At 46.8% G+C, this 20271-nt stretch overlaps 2 protein-coding genes and 1 long non-coding RNA gene across 18 annotated transcripts in view; 2 read left to right on the forward strand and 1 right to left on the reverse strand.

Annotated features, from left to right (window-relative positions):
- Window positions 1–6817, forward strand: part of Abcc5 (ATP binding cassette subfamily C member 5) — a 94627-nt gene extending 87810 nt beyond the window's left edge. For all 11 annotated transcript variants that reach the window (XM_029562612.1, XM_029562615.1, XM_008831257.2 and 8 more), the window contains 3 exons: window positions 622–735; window positions 1354–1518; window positions 5433–6817. In XM_029562612.1, coding sequence (XP_029418472.1) covers window positions 622–735; window positions 1354–1518; window positions 5433–5534 — 381 coding nt within the window. In that variant the 3' untranslated portion in view covers window positions 5535–6817. The remainder of the gene's footprint in view (window positions 1–621; window positions 736–1353; window positions 1519–5432) is intronic.
- LOC115070065 lies at window positions 6443–12205 on the reverse strand. Its single transcript, XR_003849265.1, has 2 exons — window positions 11965–12205; window positions 6443–6783 (listed from the first exon to the last, which is right to left on the reverse strand). It is a non-coding gene; the product is annotated as an uncharacterized LOC115070065 (long non-coding RNA).
- On the forward strand, window positions 7572–11970 carry LOC108490733 (ATP-dependent RNA helicase glh-1-like). 6 transcript variants are annotated; one of them, XM_029562625.1, is made up of 4 exons: window positions 7572–7822; window positions 9748–9945; window positions 11068–11313; window positions 11825–11970. In XM_029562625.1, the coding sequence occupies exons 1-4, from the start codon at window positions 7750–7752 to the stop codon at window positions 11848–11850; spliced, it is 543 nt and encodes a 180-aa protein (XP_029418485.1). In that variant the 5' UTR covers window positions 7572–7749; the 3' UTR covers window positions 11851–11970. The 6 variants fall into 6 exon arrangements, 3 of the variants coding, with proteins under 3 accessions (XP_029418485.1, XP_017653164.1, XP_017653163.1); XM_017797675.2 differs by having other exon boundaries at window positions 11829–11970; XR_003849264.1 differs by having other exon boundaries at window positions 9735–10090; window positions 11109–11970.
- Window positions 12206–20271: the final 8066 nt, after the last annotated feature.

Consider the following 20271-nt stretch of genomic DNA (forward strand, 5'->3'; position numbering starts at 1 on the left):
TAGCCTAGTATCCACTGTCCTGATTCACCTGGGTGAGCCTTGCCTTCATCTTATATCAAGTAACAATTTCATTTGAAGACTGGGTTCTGTGAACCTTGCAGAAAGAAAAGGCTGACAGCATGGGCCTGTCTTTTGACTTTGAGAGTAGGATTTTGCTTCCCTCATCTCCTTTGGCATGACTATTTTCAGAACAAAAATGAGGGCCCACCATCTAACAAGATCTGAGAAACATGTAAATATTGGAATTCCTGGGATATTTTCATGGTATGAAGCTAACAGAATCACGTATTTGAAACATGAACTGTCCTAGAAAATGTGGTACATGTGTAACCACATGTCTCTTTCAGATGAGCCAGGGTATAACTAGTGGTTCTTTTTCATCTGTTTTAGAGGGATTGTTTTGTTTGTTTTGTTGAGGTGAGGGGATTTGTTTCACAAACAAGATTTGACTATGTGGCCCACACTGACTTGAACTTTCAGTCTTCCTGCCTCAGCCTCCCAAGTGCTAGATTACAGGTGTGAACCACCACACCTCACTAGAATAGTTTCTTTTTACCCCTGGATTTTTGAAAGGTTTAATTTGGATTTTTATATTTCTGACTTCTATTCCATTCTTTCTAGATTGCTCAGCTACCTCTGAAACTTGAATCTGAAGTGATGGAAAATGGGGACAACTTCTCAGTGGGGGAACGGCAGCTGTTGTGCATAGCAAGAGCCCTGCTGCGTCACTGCAAGGTGAGATGCATGGCAGGTAGCATGACGTGGGTGTAGCCCTGCCTCATGGCTCTAGAGTCTCAGGTTCCTCATCTCTGAGCCCAGTGGCGCATTCTGAGAGCAGTATTTCTGAGGTAATCTGGACTCCCATTTGGCGTACTGGTGTGAGTCATCTGCTTCTTTAACTTGTTTTCTCAAGCTTTGGTACTGTATGATGTGTTAAGCACATGGCCTTCATACTCCCTTTCTTCTGCCTTCTAACTCTCCCAAGCCGTTGGAATCCGAGGACAACTTTTCTTTCTGGCTAGTGAGTAGTAGAAGTGCAGATCATAGACGATTTAAAGACTGCAGGAGACTTCATCAAAGGAGCCCTTCGTGTTCACAGCTAGGAAAGGGAAGTCCAGAAAAGTTAACATATAAGTCATTATTACATGTATGTATATACTGTTCCTAGAAATCGAGCAAACATGGGTTAAATGAATTCCAAGCAAAGGGCATTTTTACATATGTGTGAACCTACTAAGAATAAATAGTACATAGTATAAATCATCAGTGTTGAAATACATTTTAGTAAAACTGAGATTAACAAGAATGCTTGAGGAAGTAACTGGCTCTCTTTGTCCTCTGCTTCCCTGGCAGATTCTGATTTTAGATGAAGCTACAGCTGCCATGGACACAGAAACAGACTTGCTGATTCAAGAGACCATCCGGGAAGCATTTTCGGACTGCACCATGCTGACCATTGCCCATCGCCTGCATACAGTTCTGGGCTCTGATAGGATTATGGTGCTAGCCCAGGGACAGGTAGTGACTCCTTCAGAATCTTTGACTTGGCATGTGGCTGTGTCTGGGAAGAACACAGGCTCCTGTCAGGATGGGCTGTTTGTTGTCCCTCAGGGTTTGGGGCATTCAGATAAGCAACTATAGCAACTTTGTTCCGTTTGCTGTTGGAAGGGATGCAGTCAGGCGACTGGATCAGACAGGCTTGTATTACATTCTAGTTTGCTTTTGATACTTGTTCTTTTGTGGCTTGTAAGCAATAGCATAAGCCAGCAGGTACAGGCTCTTAGTGATTTATTCATATACACAGGAATCTCCCAAAAGCACCCAGAGCAGCAGCCACCCTAGGTTTGCTTTTGCTGCCATATAGTAGTGCCAGACTTTTTATCCAGTTGTTCCAAACTTTCCCACAGTCTGGTCCTAGCCCAGCGTTCCTCACTTCTCTTTCCTCCTTGGGGATGTCATTGTCCTATAAACAGTCTTATATCCTGTATGCTGTTTCACCTCTCAGTCTTTCCAAAGACAGTCCCATCTTCCTGCTGAAAACCTCTCTAGCCCTAATTGAGGCCTTAGCCACCTTAAACTATATCCACCCCTCCCTTGGAACTCCTCTACAGCATCTGTAGTGACTGTCTAACAGTCTCCCTAGAGAGTTCCCTGTAAGGCTCTAAGGAAGAAGTCCATGCCTTCTCTCATCTTTGGGTCCTCATTAGTGCTCAGTGTGGCAGCTCTTTGCACAAGTAGTTGTTAAGTACATTATGTTGGGAAAATTACTCCTTTTGTAAAATAAGCCATGTATTGTGGATAACTTGTCTTTTGTTACCAATAGTAATAGCACCATGGTAGCTGCTTCCACTGAGTGTTTAGTAGGTGCCAGGTGCTCTGCTTGGTGCACTACATCTCATCTCTCCATGTTTGGTAATTCCTCACAACTGAGAAAGAGACAGGGTATTTGCTCTCTGTGTTTTATAGGTGAAGAGAGGAAGGCTCATGAATTTGACCTCCCTCAAGCCACAGGAAGTGGAAAAGTTGGTGTCGGACTCATACTAATGACTCCATGATCAGCACTTTTCCCCACATCACACTGTTTCTTAGCTTGTTGGGACATATTGAGAGAAGCACTCAGTAAGGCAGGTCCAGTTGAAGCTGGGCGTGGTGGCGCACACCTTTAATCCCAGCACTTGGGAGGCAGAGGCAGGCAGATCTCTGTGAGTTCAAGGCCAGCGTGGTCTACATAATGAGTTCCAGGCCAGCTGGGGCTACAGGGAGACCCTGTCTCAAAAAGACAAAAAAAAAAAAAAAAAAAAAAAAAAAGAGTTGAGAAAATACAAGTATAATTTTTTTTTTCCCTTACCCTGAAATTATTTTGATGTTGGTGTTCTTGTGACTGTCCTTGTTTGCATTAGCCTAGTACTGAGATACATCTGATATGCAGAGTTACTACTGTTTATGTAGATGTTAAGTATAACATGAGATCCTGTCTTTAAAAGGGGGAGGGGGGCTGGAGAGATGGCTCAGTGGTTAAGAGCGCTAACTGCTCAGGCAGAGGACCCAGGTTCAATTCCCAGCACCCACATGGTAGCTATGAACCGTCCTTAATTCCAGTTCCAAGGGAATCTGAAGCCCTCTTCTGACCTCCGCAGCATTGCACGACATGGGTGCATTCACATACATGTAGGCAATGCACTGATACACATAAAATAAAAATAATAAATAAAATATTTTTTTGAAAAAGGAGAGACAATACCATGATTTGTTAAAGAACCAAGGGAAATCCAGGCCATTTTGTTTCTAAGGGTGATACTATTTTAGAATGACTGATTTTTTTTTAAAGTGTATTGTTTTAGAGTGTTTTGCTTGCATGTATGGAAGTGCACCCATGCATGCAGTACCTGTGGAGACCAGAAAAAGCATCAGATCCCCTGAAACTGGAGTTATGGTCAGTTGTTAGCTACCATGTGGGTACTAGAAACTGAACCCAGGTCCTCTGCAAGAGTAGCCAGTACTTGTAACCCCTGAGCCATCTCTCCAGCCCTGATTGATTCTTTTATTGAGACATGGTCTCACTATGTAGCCCTAAAATTCACTATATACACCAAGCTAGTCTCACTCATAAATATCTTCCAACTCTGCCTCCTGAGTGCTTCGATCAAGAGTGTGTGCCACCACATCCTGCCCTAGAATAATTGATTCTTTAAGGGGAACACTAGGCTGTGGGTGTAGCTCAGTTGTAGAGTGTTTGCCTAAGCATGCAGAAGGCCCTGGGTTGCTGCATAAACTGGGCGTGTTGGCACACACCTATAATCCGAGCATTTGAGTTGTGGAAACCAGAGAATCAGAAGTTCAGGGTCATTATCCACTATGCACTTGGTCTGACTACACAGCCAGCCTGGGCCACATGAGACCCTGTATTAAGAAAAATAATAATAATGAAAGAAACTCTATCTCCCCCCCCCCTTTTTCTGTTAATTAAATAACTCTTAACTTTCTGTGACTCTGAGGAAGGTCAAGTTCCTGAGCCTCGGTCTCCTTGCTTGTGAGCAGAGTTAACATTCTTTGCCTTAGTTGGAAGGACTGATCGCAAGTTTAAAGATGCGATGTAAAGCACTAAACACAGACCTGACACACAGACTTGCAGAAAAAGTAGCTATTACGGTGCCATTATCATTAACAGTAGAAGACAAAGCTTGTGAAAAGCTCAGTGGATAAGAGCACGGGCTGCTCTTACAGTGGACCAGGGTTTGGTTCCCAGCACCCACACGGCAGCTAACAACCATCCATAGCTCCAGGTCCAAGGGATCTGATGCCCTCTTCTGGCCTCTGCAGATTTACATACACATGATATATTTATAAACATGCAAACAAAACACTCCTATACATAAAGTAAAAATGAATTAAAAAAAAAAAAACAATAGAAGACAACTTACCCATGATATGTGGTTTGTTGTTTCTGCCAAATTGTTAATTTTAAGAATACAAGAATGTATAAAGGCAAAACAAGATTACAAGTCGCCTGCACCCCATTACCACCACCAGCAGCAGCAACACTACTCTCCCACCCCCCAGGATGAGACTAGCAGTGACACACTGGATTATCCCAGCATTTGTCTCCTGTCCATGCACACAGACTCCCAAAGGTGAGATGCTTTTGCTCCAGACATAGGATACCAAATGAAAAGAGGTTTGGACAGAGGACTTTGTCAGCCTCCAGGACAAGAGGGCCAGGCCTTTGGTGAGCCATCCCAGGCTCTGTGTTGCTCACAGCTGGTACTTACCTCGCCCCTCCAGCTACAGCTCTGGTGCCTAGCACCAAATATCACATCCAAAGGAAGGACCTTCTCTCCTCCTGCTCCTGTTCCTTAGCAGGACACCCCCTTCTAGAAGCACTGAGGAGTGCTCCCTGCCATCTCTCTGGCTGTGGTTGTGTCCCATGCCTTTGTTCTAAGGCAGAGGAGTCAGGAAAAGCAGACAAGTGTTTGCAGCTGACAAATTGTGTCAGCATATCATTCAGTTTCCACTGTAGTGTGACTTCTGTACTGCACAGAAATCCAGCACAGCAGTGGACACTTGTCAGTGTAATCTCTTCCTTTTTGTTTCCTCTGCCAACTAGGCACCCTAGTTCTTCCTTTAATGACTGCAAGGTATGATCAGCTGCCCTCAACTTGAGCTATGATCTGCCCCCCCCCATAATCTATATTATAGAACCTTATTGATAGACTTCTTTATTTCCAAAGCTGAGGGAATTGGCATTTATGTGAGAGAGGCATGTGGCCTTTCTCCCCGATCTTTCTCGCATACCTGGGTACTGCAGCGCTGGTTCAGTTGTCCCCTGTTCCATCCCCAGGGCATTGGGATTTCCCATTGCTCCTTAGCAGTAGATCTCCTCAGTCAGTGGAATCATCCCACAGTCACACCCTGACATGTCTCCTCCTTTGCAGGTGGTGGAGTTTGACACCCCATCGGTCCTTCTGTCCAATGACAGTTCCCGGTTCTATGCCATGTTTGCTGCTGCAGAGAACAAGGTGGCTGTCAAGGGCTAACACCTCCCAATTGATGAAGTCTCTTCAGAAGTTGCCATTCTCCTCCTGGGTTGGGCCCCTCATCCTGTCCTCCTGCCGAAACCTTGCCTTTCCCAATTTTATCTTTCACATACAGTTCAGGATTAGCTTGTGTTTCACTTTTAGGTAAAGTCATATTTTGATTATTATATTTATTCTCTATTCATGTAAATGAAATTTAGTTTTTGTTCTTAATTGCACTCTAAGAGGTTCAGGGAACCATTACTACAAATGTATCAGAGGCCTATAATGAAGCTTTATATATGTAGCTATGTCTATATCTAATTCTGTACATAGCCTATATTTACAGTGAAAATGTAAGCTGTTTATTTTATATTAAAGTAAGCACTGTGCTGATAGCAGTGCACGTCCCTTTCTATCATGTTTGTACGGTTTACTGTACTAGAGATCTCGTTTTGCTTTTAGACTGTAGGAAAGGTAACATTTTGTTCTCTAGGTGGCTGTGTCACGGTGCTGGGTTTTCTAGGTGTCCAAAGGAAGGCATGTGGCAATATGGGCCTCTGTGACCTGCTCTGTGGGTTCCCCAGTCTAGTGAGCCAGTGGAGCTGGGCTTCAGGAGGCCTTAGAGAGCACCGTGAATTCTCAGGGCTCCTGCTTTCTGTTCTGTGTCACCTGCTTCTGTCCTGGTGTCACATACTGTTTATGTTAGTGCCCCCTCTCCCTCCCTCTAGCAGGAATGAAACCCCCAGAGTTTCTCAGAGGGGGAGTTTCTTTCCTGCCTTCCTCCTTCTCCTGTTGTTTCTAAACAAGAACCAGTCTGTTCAGGTTCCTGATGCTGGCCCCCACACAGAGCTCTTCAGCTCCTAGGCCAGTTGGTTCCAGCCCTGGGGCCGACTGCTGCTGTTTTAGGTGGCATTTTTATTTGCCTGTTCGCACACCTCTACAGTTCAGTGACAGGGTTCAGAATTGGGGGGGTCTGTTCTCCTTCCTCACTACACAGTCTCCTCTCCAAAGTCTGCGCCTTTCAGCAGCTCTTGCTAATCAGTGTCTCACACTGGTCTAGAAGTTTTTTGTACTGTAAAGAGACCTACCTCAGGTTGCTGATTGCTGTGTGGTTTGGTATGTTCCTTGCAGATCCCCTTTGTGCTCTGGGGCCGTAGCTTGGGTGTGGTTGACTGTCATCAGTTCAATGGTCAGCACTGCATGTCATGACCAACTAGACATTCTGTCACCTTAGCATGTTTGCTGAACACCTTATGGAAGCAAAAATCTGAAAAAGTGAATAAAATTATTTCAGATTTGTACCTTGTTGCATAAAATAGTTCTCTGGGGAAGGAGGGAGGGAAGGGGATGTTTTTGAAGGACTTCATTGTGCCAGAGCCCCAGACCTGTGGATCTGATGATAGAATTACATCTGCAAAGAATTGTTTGCAAGGGGCTGTGGGACCCAAGTTCCTGCAGTCATGGGTGGTAGCCCTTAGTCATTAGGTCTGCATTCCTCCATTAGCTACCAAATGAAGCTCCCATGCGTTCAGAGGGCAGGGAGTGGGAAAGGGGAGTGAGCCAAGATGGGTGGTTGTATGTTTAAAATGAACAGACCAGAAGGAGTCCAGCTACTCCATTCAGATCAATCCAATGAAAATTAATGTCCCTTCAAAGGGGTACTCATTCTAAAGTTTGTGATTCGTATTGAATGACAGGGCTCAGATCTAGGCAACCCCAGACCCAGAAACCATGAGGCTCCTAAGAGAAGCTGAGTCAACCAACTCCCAGCCACCTGCAAGTTAACAAAAGCAGCCCCTGGGAAATTAATAACCAATGTATTGTGATCACCAGAGCATGCCCCACAGGCTGACAAACAGGTTTCCCAAGCCCTTAGCTGCAGTTAATTCCTGGAACTCTGTAATCACAGAAAAATGTTTTACAGTAACTGTTTTCTCCAATATGCTTCACCAGGTACAGACCCCATGCTCTCCATTGAGCAAGCAGCCCCCAAAACAGTCCCAAACAGCAGAAAAATGTTCTTTTTTCCTCATTCTTTCCCTTTATAAGCTGCCCCTCTGCAGCCCTTAAGCTGCTGGTTCTTCCTCACACCCAAGTTGAGGACCAGCCCCGCCAAACCCAATAAAACTCTTGCTTTACCAGAGTCCTCTTTGTTTCTGTTTCGAGGCAATCCCGACCCCTGCCACCTTTTTATCTAACATATGGTGCCGTGACTTAGATTGCCTCTTTGGGTATGGCAGTGAGGACTCTGGCTGGACCAACTGCCGAATACCGGCCCCTGCATTCACCATGGATTCGGCCATCAGGTATTCCCCCTCTCTCACTCTTCTTTCTCTCACTCTCTCTTTCTTTCACAGCCCCCTTCCACCCTCTGCTGCCACCCTCCCTCTCCCTGCCATTTGGCACTCTCCTCATCATGACTCCTGGACTCAGAACTTCGGCCACTGGGCAGCACGGGCCTCTGTGACCGTTGAATGTCCGGCATGGTTGCTGTGTCTGCCTAAGCCCACCTGACAGATAGACCCATCCGTCCAGTGCTCTCAAATCCTTTTCCTGATACCTCTCTCCCTCTCCCTCCCTCCCTCCCTCCCTCTCTCTCTCTCTCTCTCTCTCTCTCTCTCTCTGACTCCTTTCTTCTTTGTGCCATACAGTCCTTGGATCTCCTGTTCCTCATTAAATGGTACCGGTACGTCAGGAGATCCCACGTTTTCCCTTCCCTAGACACAGGACGCTGTTTCTAGGGACCTTGGGACACTCATTGGGACGCCTCTCTGGACGTCGGTCTCACACGACAATTTGGCACACCTATTCTCTTATGCCTCTTTCCTCTCTTGTTCTCGTCCTCTCAGTCCTCCTCCTGGCGCTTGTCTTCCTAGTCAGCCTCACTCCCAACCTCCTCTTTCCCTGGAGACACCCATAAGCCTCCCTTTCCCCTCTTTGTCTCCCTTCTCCTCACACTCACTGCCCTTCTCATTCTCTTCCTCGTCACTTTAATTAAAATGGGCAACCTCAATTCTAAACCTACTGGACTCACCCCCCTCGCTTGCCTCTTAAATTCTTTAAAAACTTTAGATCTTCTGGACACTGTCAGACCTAAGCGCCTCAAAGTTTTCTGCACCACTGCCTGGCCACAGTATAAGCTAGACAATGGTTCTGTCTGGCCAGAGACAGAAACCTTAGATTTCAATATTTTAAGAGATTTAGATAACTTCTGCCAAAGTAACTGGCAAATGGTCCAAACCCCCTATATCCAAGCTTTCTTTGCTCTTTGTGCCCAACCCTCCCTCTGCGCTCCCTGCCAGATTGCCAGGTTCTCTTGTAAGACCCTCCAACCGACAGCAATTCCTCTGCCGCTCCTACCCTGCTCCCCCCTCCTGTTCTCAAGAGGTGGCTGCCTCCATAGCAAGGAATGCCCCACCCCCATGCCTCGCCCACCTCTAATGGTCACCAGCCACAGCCCTGAAGGGTCTTGGGTGCCTGCCCGACCCACCCGCGGGCCAGGGAGGGTCACAGCATGAGGCAGGCAGCTCTGGGCCCCAGAGCAGGCAACTCTGGAGCCTGGGAGCCTGGGGTCACAGAGGGTCAGGGGGTCACAGAGGGTCAGGGACCCACTCGGCCACGCCCCCCCCACTGGCAGCTCTCAGCACCTGTGCTGACAGTAGCCTAGGGAGAAGGAGCTATCAGAATTCACCCCCCTTTCTCTCTTAACAATATGTCCCAAATAGAGAAAAAATTAGGATCCTTCTCCACAGACCCAGCCTGCTTCATTCCATGTAAATTATGAGGATGGAAGAGAAGGGAGACGTGCAAGACCAACATTCAGAGAGGTGTCCCTCTGTGGAGAGGGTCCCGAAAATGAGTGTCCCAAGGTCCCTAGAAACAGCATCCTGTCTCATAATTTTATGATTGCTTGCCTTCTTGCAGGATTAGAGAAAACCTCCCATAAAATTGTATAACCCAAAACCCCTTTGAAAACCCAGCACGGTTTCTGGCTGGACTTACTGAGGCAGTACACCAGATATGATCCAGATTCTAGAGATGCTTAACCATCATTTCATCTCACAATCTGCCCCTGATAGTAGGAGAAAACTTAGATGGCTAGAAAGCAGCCTGGATACCCCCCAGGGAGATCTGTTAGAAATGGCATTTAAAGTCTTTAATAACTAGGAGGAGCAGGCTAGGATGGACAAATTTGCCCTAACTAAACAAAAATACCAGCTACTGGCCACAGCTCTATGGGCTCCTCCAAAGAAGACGATCTCCGGCTCCACTGTGACAGAGCATCAGCCGCCAGGACCCTGCTTCAGATGTGGACAGGTTGGACACTGGGCCAAACAGTGCCCCAACCCACGACCACCACCAGGACCGTGCCCTCAATGTGGACAGAGAGGTCACTGGAGGATCGATTGTCCTTCTTTGCCACGTCAAGGTAGGTCAGCCTCCTCCCTGACCTCATGCACTTTGCAGGAGTCCGTCACCAATCTTCTGGTTCTGGCGGCCGAAGACTATGGGACCCTGGTTCCTAAGCCCCCACCTCATCTATAACCATCAATAGGGTATGACTACAGTAGTTGGTAAGTCTAATTCCTTTATTATAGATTTGGGGGCATCATGGTCTCTTCTCCCCTCCTACTCTGGTAGGGTTTTTTTCCTCATAGATCTCCATGGTGGGGGTAGATGGAAGACCCCATTTCCCTAAAACAACAGGACCCTTATCTTGTATATTTTGGAAAACTCCCTTAACTCATGCCTTTTTAGTCATGCCCTCATGCCCATCTCCCTTACTTGGTAGAGATCTTATGCAGAAACTCTCTTTCTCCCTCTCTTTTCTTCCCGCCCCAGTCTTCACTCTCTCCCCTATAGCTCCTCCCACTCAGAACAAAACCTGGCTACTTCCAGCATCTGAGGTTGATCCCCAAGTTTGGGACACCTCCACTCTGGGCCTGGTCTCTCATCACACCCCCATCCACATCGCCCTCAAAGATTCCTCTATGTATCCTTGTAGGAGCTCTCCCTGGGGTTAATTGGCAACCATATTTTACCCATATGCCAGCCTGCAAAATGTTCAGATACCTACTAGTCTTGGTAGATACCTTCTCAGGATGGATAGAGGCTTTTCCCACTACAAGGAAAATGGCAGATATAGTGGCTAACTGTCTAATCCAAAACATCCTCCCCAGCTTTGGCCTCCCGCTCACCCTTCAATCAGACAATGACCCGGCCTTCATCTCTAAAGTAACCCAGACAGTGTCTCATTCCCTGGGAATAACCTGGAAACTACACATTCCCTACCATCCGCAGTCATCAGGCAAGGTGGAACAAGCTAATTCACTTCTCAAGGATCACCTTACTAAACTCTCCTTGGAGTTAACATCAATCATGGGTCGCTCTCCTTCCCCTAGCTCTAAACATGTTACAAACCATCCCACGAGCTCCATCCTTTTTAAGTCCTTTTGAGCTTATGTGTGGCAGGCCTTTCCTCCTGAGCAATCTGCTACTCCAACAATCCTCTCCCCACTCCATGACTGCATACCTGCTTTCACTCTTCTAGGAAAACTCCTCAGGGAGCATGCTGACCGGATTATCCCACAGGTATCCAAAGACCAGATCTCTCATCCCCTTCAGCTGGGAGACTCTGCCTATCTCCTGTCTACTGATCAACACAAGGAACTGAAAGGAACCCTCCAGCTGCGCTGGACTGGACCCCACCTCATGATCCTGTCTACTCCTTCAACAGCCAAACTCCTAAGACAATCAGGCTGGATCCACTTCTCTAAGCTCAAGCCTGCTCAGGAATGCAAGTACCAGGCTGTCTTTACAGGACCCCTAAAACTAAAAATCTCCAAAGTCCCCTCCCTGACTGCCATTGAAGAATGAAGGGCTTTCTTCTCCATCTTCCTCTTCTTCTACTACCACTCACTATTTTTGCTTCCCCCTGCTCAACTCCCCCCTGTAAGTTCACCTTTGAGGTTTGGGAAATTGATGATAAGAATCAAGAAATTAACCTCCTAAATGCCTCCCAATGTTTAACCTCTAACTGTCCATCAGTCAACCTCTTTTTTACACTCCCCAGGAACCCTAGAAACCCAAGATTCTTTTGCTTTCCCAAAGATATACCAGAGACCAGCAGCAGTCATCATCGGGAATCTTTCAGGGAGTGCTCCCATGGCTCTGTCCTTTAATGGGACCCCTAGTCACTATTGGCCTCATTTTAACAGTGGCCCCATGCCTCATCAGCTGCCTTCAGGATCATATCTGCCAATTAACTCATACGAGCTTTAACCAACTGTTGCTTACTTTTCCCCCAGCCAGATATAAAAATTGTCAGGCATGATGGATGGAGAATGCTCTAACACCAGCGGATACCAGGAAACGGCAGCCTGAGAGGAGCCCTTCCAGATCCAGCCTCATCAAACCCCCTTCCCCTTTTGTCTTCGACCTTACCCACCAGGAAGTAGCCAGATGAGAAACTCCATCCCCAATCCTATAATATAAAAGGCTGGAATGACAGGGCTCAGATCTAGGCGATCCCAGACCCAGAAACCATGAGGCTCCTAAGAGAAGCTGAGTCAACTAATTCCCAGCCACCTGCAAGTTAACAAAAGCAGCCCCTGGGAAATTAATAACCAATGTATTGTGATCACCAGAGCATGCCCCACAGGCTGACAAACAGGTTTCCCAAGCCCTTAGCTGCAGTTAATTCCTGGAACTCTGTAATCGTAGAAAAACATGTTTTACAGTAACTGTTTTCCCCAATATGCTTCACCAGGTACAGACCCCACACCCTCCATTGAGCAAGCAGCCCCCAAAACAGTCCCAAACAGCAGAAAAATATTCTTTTTTCCTCATTCTTTCCCTTTATAAGCTGCCCCTCTGCAGCCCTTAAGCTGCTGGTTCTTCCTCACACCCAAGTTGAGGACCAGCCCCGCCAAACCCAATAAAACTCTTGCTTTACCAGAGTCCTCTTTGTTTCTGTTTTGAGGCGATCCCGACTCCTGCCACCTTTTTACCTAATATTGAATGCAGCCCAAAGAAGTGTTTAAACAGTTAAATATTAATTCTTTGACCATCAGTGGAAATCATCTCTTAGACCTAGCCCCCATCCCTTTTTTTAAAAATTTTAAATAAGTTACTAATGAATTGAAAATTGAAAAATAGTCTCTATGGTTCTAAAGTTCCAGGGGAATCTGATGCCGTTTTCTGACCTCTGAGGCATTGCATGACATGGGTGTACTCACATACTTGCAGGCAATATACACATAAAATAAAAATAATAAAATATATGTGTGTATATACACACACACATATATATGTGTGTGTGTATGTGTGTGTGTGTGTGTGTGTGTGTGTGTCTTTTTGAAGCAGGGTCTCCCTGTAGCCCCAGCTGTCCTGGAGCTCACTATATAGATTTTTTTTTTTAATTTCAGTTCTTCAGTGGGTGTGGGAATAACTATTTGTAGTCCCAGCACTTGAGAGTCTGAGGCAGGAGCAGCTCAAGTTCCAAGCCAGCCTGGGCTACATAAGGAGATCCTATTTAAAAGGCATGGGGGGGGGGAGATGTTGCCTGCAACTACTGATTTATACAGTACAGGTATGGAACATGTCTATCATCACAAAATCTCTGCCAAGCAGAACTGGTCTAGACCCAAACCCCCATTGATACAGCACTAGCTTTCATCTTCCCAGCAGGGCAACAGCTTCAGAGAGATGCCTCTGGGAAGGTCTTCATGCCCCACTTGTACCTGACAGCTTCCTCCCTCTTCCCATGCTGTTCTCAGCACTTTAGGTTGACCTCAGTCCTCCTCCTTAGCTCCAGAAAAGAAAGTTACTTTCCTGACTTGTGCATCTGTATCCCTCTCCCTGTAAGGAGTCTCACTCCAGTGCGGGGACAAACCAGATGTGAGCATGGCTTCTCATAGGACTGCCCCATGCTGCCTGCTGAGGGGCTCTGCTGGCATGTCCCAGGTACCTCAACAGCATTCTTTGTCTTAGTAGTGCCACTGATCTACAGCCCCGAGCTCATCTCTAACTCTCCTGCCCCTTCTTTCAAAAGATGTGTGCCTATGAGTGTCTATATGTGTGTGTGTGTGTGTGTGTGTGTGTGTGTGTGTGTGTGTTAGCGAGCTTCATGAATGCTATCCAGGTGTGCTACCATTGAGCTAATACCCAACCCTCACATCAGTTCAGTCATTTTCAAGTCCAGTACAGCATCACTGCCACTTCTGTCTCTGCCCTAAGGCCCAGCTCCCTTCCCTTTCTTATTATAGTTACAGCCTCTAAACTGTGTCAGTGTCCCTCTGAACTACCAGATATACTGCTACCAAAATACCAAAAAATTGGGTTGCTTAAGTATTTCACCCTCCCAAAACCTTAAGGGACAGTTGCCTAGTACAGCACATAATGAACCCAAAAAGAGAACATAAAGCAGAGGGGAACACACAGAATGGTGGGACCAGGGGGGTAAAATGTTAGAGACTGCACAGGAAAGCCCTTGCTGAGAAAGTAGCTAGCTACTGATCTACTCCGTGTGACCAGTCAACTTTTGTCGGTTAGTGAAGTGTTTCAGCTTTTCATTTTTCCATGTCTTTAAATTTGATCATGTTAAGGCAATTTCCACTCTCCATTTCCAAGTAGGCTGGTAGCTGTTAACAGTGGACCTATGCTCTTAGAAGTTAACCGTGATTCATGAAGGATGACGATTGCCATTCATGGACCCAGGTCACTCTCCCCGCCTCTACACCTCTAAACTTAGAAGTTTTCAGTGGATCCTTTGAACTGGGCTGGTAGGTCAGGCAGAGAGCGGAGTGGCTGGGCATTATGTTTGCAGGGGTTCTATTGGCTGGAATTCACATCAACTGTACTTGTGTAATAAGTACTGTCCTAAGGATTTTCAGTCTGACCTTTACTGAATTTTCTCAACCTTTTTTTTTTTTTTCGGTCTTTTTGAGACAGGATCTCCCTGTAGCCCCAGCTGGCCTAGAACTCACTCCGTAGTCCAGGCTAGCCTCAAACTCACAGAGATCCACCTGCCTCTGCCTCCCAAGTGCTGGGACTAAAGGTATGCACCACCATGCCTGGCTTTCTCAACCTTTTGACAAGGTAGGACTTACTAAACAAATTTTGCTAGTAAGGACAACTTCAGGAAGATAGTGTTTCAGGTTATACTTCCAGAAGACTGTGACTCACACAGAATTCAAGCCCAAACAGCCTGATTCCAAAGTTCGGTTTTATCAGGAGTAAGTGCTTGGCCTAGGCACACTCCAAATTTCTTCGAGCTCTAATTCTGTGCAGGATGTAAGCCAATAAATACAAGCAGCAAAGCCTGGGTCTTCCAATGCCGTTTGAAGTCAGAACTGTGCTCATTCCTACCAGGCCCCAGGAGGGAGAAAAGGGGAGAGTTCGCCTTTTTTCCCGCCATCTTCTCTGTACCTGGACTCTTCCTCTGATTTGGACTTAGCATCACCCATGGCTCAGACAAAATCCCTTGTTCCCCTTAGGTGGATTCAACTTAGGAGCGCTCCACTAGCTGCTGCCCAAATGAGAACTGTCAGGCTAGCAACTTTTCCCCATGGCTCTGGCACAGCATCTTCCTGAAAAGGAACCTCATCGCCCAGCTGGGACTGGACTAGTTTTCAACCAGGTAGGCTCGGGCACACTTAGCAGTTGGGGTAAATACACCGACCTTGGATTTGCAAGGGTTAGGCGCACTGGTCTGACCCATTTTTTGTGCCTTTGACAGAATTTAGTAGCCCCTGTCCTGGACTCATTCTGGTCCTTGGTGAGTGGCAGTGTACCTAGGAGTCCCCTGTGCTTCCTTCTGGTCCTCCAGAACCTCAGGTGCCTAACTTCCCATTCTACTTCGCTACATACTAGAGGACTTCAGTATGTTCTTCTTTTCCTCTAAAAGATCATTTATTGAGCATCCATTAAGTGCCAGGCACTACACTGGGCACTGAAGACCTCAAACACCTCTGTGCTAATTCCTTGCCACAACAGTGGAGAGTGCAGGACTGGGGCAGCCATGTGCCATTTGTACTGGCATTCCTAGTTAGCTAAGCAAAGCACTTTTTGGCCAAGAGAAGTGGTACATGCCATTCCCATGTGTCCTACACAATCACATTCTACCCTTAGGGCCCCCCACCCCAGCTGAGCCCTGGTGTCCTCACAGAAAGACCACCCTTCTGATGTCAGTACTTTACTGCTCTATCTTTCATAGTTTTTTTTTTTTTACAGACTTTCTTTTGGATACTGTGTCCGCCACATGATAATCCAATCCCTTTTCAGAATTTGATATCAAGAAAAGTCTCTGTTTCTCAAGAGAAGCAGCATTCATAAGTTGTGGAACACATCATTTCTCCCTTCGGCTGGCAGGAAGTTCAAGCACATAAGGTGTTTATCTCAGCCTGTTTCCCTTATCCTTGGGAAGGTTTTGAATCTTTCCTTTTGACTATCTTGAATATATTTAACTTTTTATCTATTTTTATTTTATATGTATGAGTGATTTGCATGCATGGATCTAAGTGCACCATGTGTTTGCACTGCCTGTGGAGGCCAGAAGAGGGTATCAGGTTCCCCTGAACCTAGAGTTAAGGATGGGTGCTAGCTGCTATGTAGGTGCTGAGGACCAAATGTGGGTCCTGGCAAGAGCAACCAGTGCTCTTAACCTCTGTCCTAGTTTGTCTCTCCATTGCTGTAACAAAACACTCAGACCAATACCAACTTGGGGAGGAAAGGGTTTATTCAGCTTACATCTCCCAGGTCACAGTTCATCAAGGAGCCCAAGGCAGGAATTCAGGGCAGGAACCTGGAGGCAGGAGCTGGAGCACAGGCTATGGAGGAATGCTGCTTACTTACTGACCTGTTCCTCTGGTCTGTGCTCTGCCTGCTTCATTACACAACCCAGGACCACCTGCTCAGGGGTGCCACCACCCATAGTGGACTGGGCCCTCCCACATCACTCAATAATCAAGAAGATGCCCTACAGACATGGACACAGGCCAGTCCAATGGAGGAAATTCCCAAATTGAGGCCCCCTCAACCCAGGTGTGTCAAGTTGACACTAAAGCTATCTAGCATAACCTCCAAGCCATCTCTCCAGCCCCTATTTAATATTTTTAATACCTGCCTAAATGATTTTTAATAAAACATATGCTGAGTACAATAAAGACCTTCAGGTTTGATGAAAAGTTCTAGCCCTGTAGCTCTTTGAAAGCAGAAAACACTGTAAGACTGAAAACTGTGGCACTGTGGTTAAGGAGCTGGTGGCTCTTCTCCACTTCCTTCAGACATGAAATTTGTCTGAGCCCTGAGTTTTATGCACTTTGAAGCATAGCGTGGTACTGAAATATTTAGCTATCTTCTCCACCTTTCCTCATGGCTGAGTTTGAAATTCCACTGAAACACCCAGAAGATTTATAAATGCTTAGTTTGTGGTAGACAGTCAGGCTTCATGGCATTGTTCCCATCTACACAACTGGGCACTTGGTGTCAGTGTGTGCTGTTCATAGTGTGGTTGAGAGGAAAAGAAAGCACTGTTAATAAAATACACAAAACAGGCTGGAGAGCTGGTGTAGCCGTTAAAGGCTCAGGCTCACAACCAAAAAGACAAAATACACAAAACAGGCCAAGATCCTCCAGCCCTGGTCTTCTTCATGGTCTCTGAGTTTATACTTCTTTTGGTTAGGAATTCCTAGGTCTCCCAACCTTCCCAGAAATGGCTTCTGTCCTCTGGAGACTTCATATAGTATCCAGAGGAGTCCAGCCACCTGTATTTGTTTCCATGACTCCCATGAAGCACTGGGGCACACTATACACATAAGCACAAACAGAAATAACTCCTCTTTGTTCAAGTGTATCAAGGTCAGTTAAGAGCTTTCTGCTGCCTACCTCTCTGCCTTTCTGCCAGGTCTAGTGGTCCTCTTCCTGTGGAGGGGGGGCATGGGCTCGAGGGCCCCTACAATGAGAAACAATCTGTAGAGGAAAGTGGCTCTGCTGCCACAGCTGAGGCTGTAGTACTCCATATCCACCGAGGCCATGGAAGGGGTTCTCTGCCGACCAAGTCTACTGGCAGAGGAAGAAGTGGTCAGCCCTGGGACTGACCACTGCTTCACAGAGGAGACAGCAGGCCTCTGCAACTGGATTAGAACTCCAAAAGCATGATGAGCTCTGGGGTCCTCTGTATGCTCCTTGACCTTAGGAGCCTCCGTTTACTAGTGTTGTCTTGGAGCCACCTCTGTCCCAGATGGGACAACTTGGAGACAGAAGTCCTGGACTTGAATTACAGCTTTCTTGCAAGTAACTTCACTTTACTGAGTTTCAGTAGAAGTGAAACATCCTTCTCAGTATTATAGGTAGAAGGGTCTTAGAAATACGTCACAATACCTCATAAAGAACATCTTACTTAAGTTCTTAGAGTAAGGGTGGAGTAAGGTCTGAGTTTTGTCCATTCTTGTCCCAGGATTCTAAAAAGGAAATAACCCCATGGCCTGGGTAGCAAAGGATTCAGGAAGTCCACCAAGGGCCTGATATCATTTGCAGGTGGTTATGCCAGTCGGCCACATGCTGCTTGGACAATCCTTCACAAGAGAACCTTCATGAGATTATACTTCTATGGGGTCGCAGGTGCCAGTCTCTCGCGGGCCGCTGGGGTGCGCGCGTGTCGCGCACCGCATTGCTGAGGCTCTCTGCTACCGGGGCTGGCGGCTCTAGAGGACCACTGTCAGCCGCCCGGGCGGGTTCCATCCCAATCTACCGTGCACTCCCTCTGGGTTTGAGATCCGTCAGCTGCCGGGTCACGAGGGGAGGTGCGGGACGGCGAAATCAGGGTATCCGTGAGTCGTGGTTTACGAAGAGCCAGCCCTCTCCGGGGAGACTGGATCGTAGGCAGTAAGACACAGAACTCAGCTCAGTCAGACTCAGTGGTACCGCTCCTTTATTCAGTGACTCAGCTCGGCTCCAGATCTTAGTGATTCAGCTCCAATTAATTAGGGGAAACCAGGATATTTATACTGTGGGGGCAGTGGCAAAAGCCTTAGTGGATAGGTGCTTTCAGGATGCCCCATTTACATGTGGTGGTGGGCTTCTGCCAAGCTGCCAGACATTGCCTGATTATCACACAGGAAAACCTGGCAGTTCCTATGCCAGAGGCCATGTATCTGTGACGGCTACTTCAAAGATGAAGAGAGTAGGGGGCGCCCTGCTGAGAAGAGGAGTCCTCCCATTCGCGCCGAGCCGACATGCGGCTATCCGGACATGGAAAGACTACAACCCAAAACAGCAGGAGTCCCCAACATACTTCAGTCAGCACTGAGGCTGAGTAATGAAGGCATTTGTTCCTGGGGATCATCTGCATCTCTGAACTGTGGTGGCCAGGTGTGCTGGGTATATCTGTTCCAGAAACTGAGTCCTGCCCTCAGCAGCCAGAACACTGTAACCCTTGAGCAAGGGAAGGAAGAAGCCTGTCACAGGTCAACACACTTGGGAGGGTTGAGCAGGCATGTTTCCCAGTAGGGTGATAGGTTTTCCACCTAAAGGAAAGCCTTCAAATGCTGTATCTGATTTGAGGAGGTTCCGAGAAACATGCCTGCTCCAAGCAGCTCAATGATAACTAGAGCCCCGATGAAATGGACAGGCAGATGACAGACCTGTCTTTCTACCCACATCCATCTCTACAGCCCTAGTCATCACCTCACCACTGAATGGCCATCTTAGTCTGCACTAAAGCCTCTGCCGAATTCATGTTCTCCAGCACCACCTACATGGCCACCCCCAAACTGCCAACTTTGAATGTCTAAACCACCTAAATTCAGTTGAATCTGGCACTGTGCACTAGGCTATGGCTTGAGGGCAGGAGGAGAGTCTTGTATAAAGAGAGCATTGTAGGTTCAACACAAAGGAACTCTACACTGTGGGACAGGGAATCATGGGCTGCCAGGTCCTTCCTCAGTGAATCTATCACTCAGTGATAACCTAGGACTCTGAGCAACTTCTGACACAGAGAAAAACACAGAAAGTGAAAACTGAGGCCGTCCCTTGAGCTGATCATGTTGTAAGAAAAGAAATGTGTGGAAATGATGGTTAGACATTGGTGAAATCAGTTAGGAAAGGTTTCAGAGAGCAATGGTCTCTTCCTTGTTTTGTTTTTGAAACAAGGTTTAGTATATAGCCCAGGATAGCCTCCAATTCATGGTAATCCTGCCTCAGCCTCCTATAGGATTACAGGTTTTACCACAGCTGACTAACACCTATAGTCTCTCAAGAACCATTTTCCAGAAGGAGGAGCAGGACTTAGAGAGGGGAAGGCAACAGAAGGCAACCGTGTGGGGTAAGGTGTAGTGGTAGCTTTCTTTGTACACAGCATTTCCACATCCCCTTGTCTCAGCTGACCTCATGGCCACCCTCCCCAAAAGCTGACCACTGCTCCTTTCACTTCCAGTTGAAATAACTTGGAGTCAGGGAAAAACCCCAAAGTTGGAGACACCAGGGTAGTCCTGGGGCAGAGGGAGAGAGGTACCGGGGTAGAGGGAGGTACATAAGCTTGTCTACAATCCTCTTCACCCAACTGAGGGCTCCAGCTTCCCCCTAGTTTGGCCTCTTGACCTTTTAAAACTTATAGTAAAAAAAAAAAAAATTCATGGTAACACTTCCCAGTGCTTTGAAAGTTGATGCAGGAAGATCGGGAGCTCAAAGCCAGCTTCAATTACATAGAGTTTGAGACCAGACTGAGCTACATACTTTGTCTCAAAAAAAAAAAAAA

The sequence above is a fragment of the Nannospalax galili genome, unplaced genomic scaffold (genome assembly GCF_000622305.1).
Source record: "Nannospalax galili isolate Female #2095 unplaced genomic scaffold, S.galili_v1.0 scaffold315, whole genome shotgun sequence".
In the NCBI taxonomy this organism is placed as follows: Eukaryota; Metazoa; Chordata; class Mammalia; order Rodentia; family Spalacidae; genus Nannospalax; species Nannospalax galili.

Excerpts from the sequence above, each read along its gene's own strand:
- LOC108490733 (XM_017797674.2), top strand. The coding sequence starts at position 7,750 with ATGGCAGTGAGGACTCTGGCTGGACCAACTGCCGAATACCGGCCCCTG. Across the intron at positions 7,823-9,747 it reads ACCATGGATTCGGCCATCAG|CTCTATGGGCTCCTCCAAAG; the intron begins GTATTCCCCCTC and ends TACTGGCCACAG. Across the intron at positions 9,946-11,067 it reads TCCTTCTTTGCCACGTCAAG|GAAAACTCCTCAGGGAGCAT; the intron begins GTAGGTCAGCCT and ends TCACTCTTCTAG.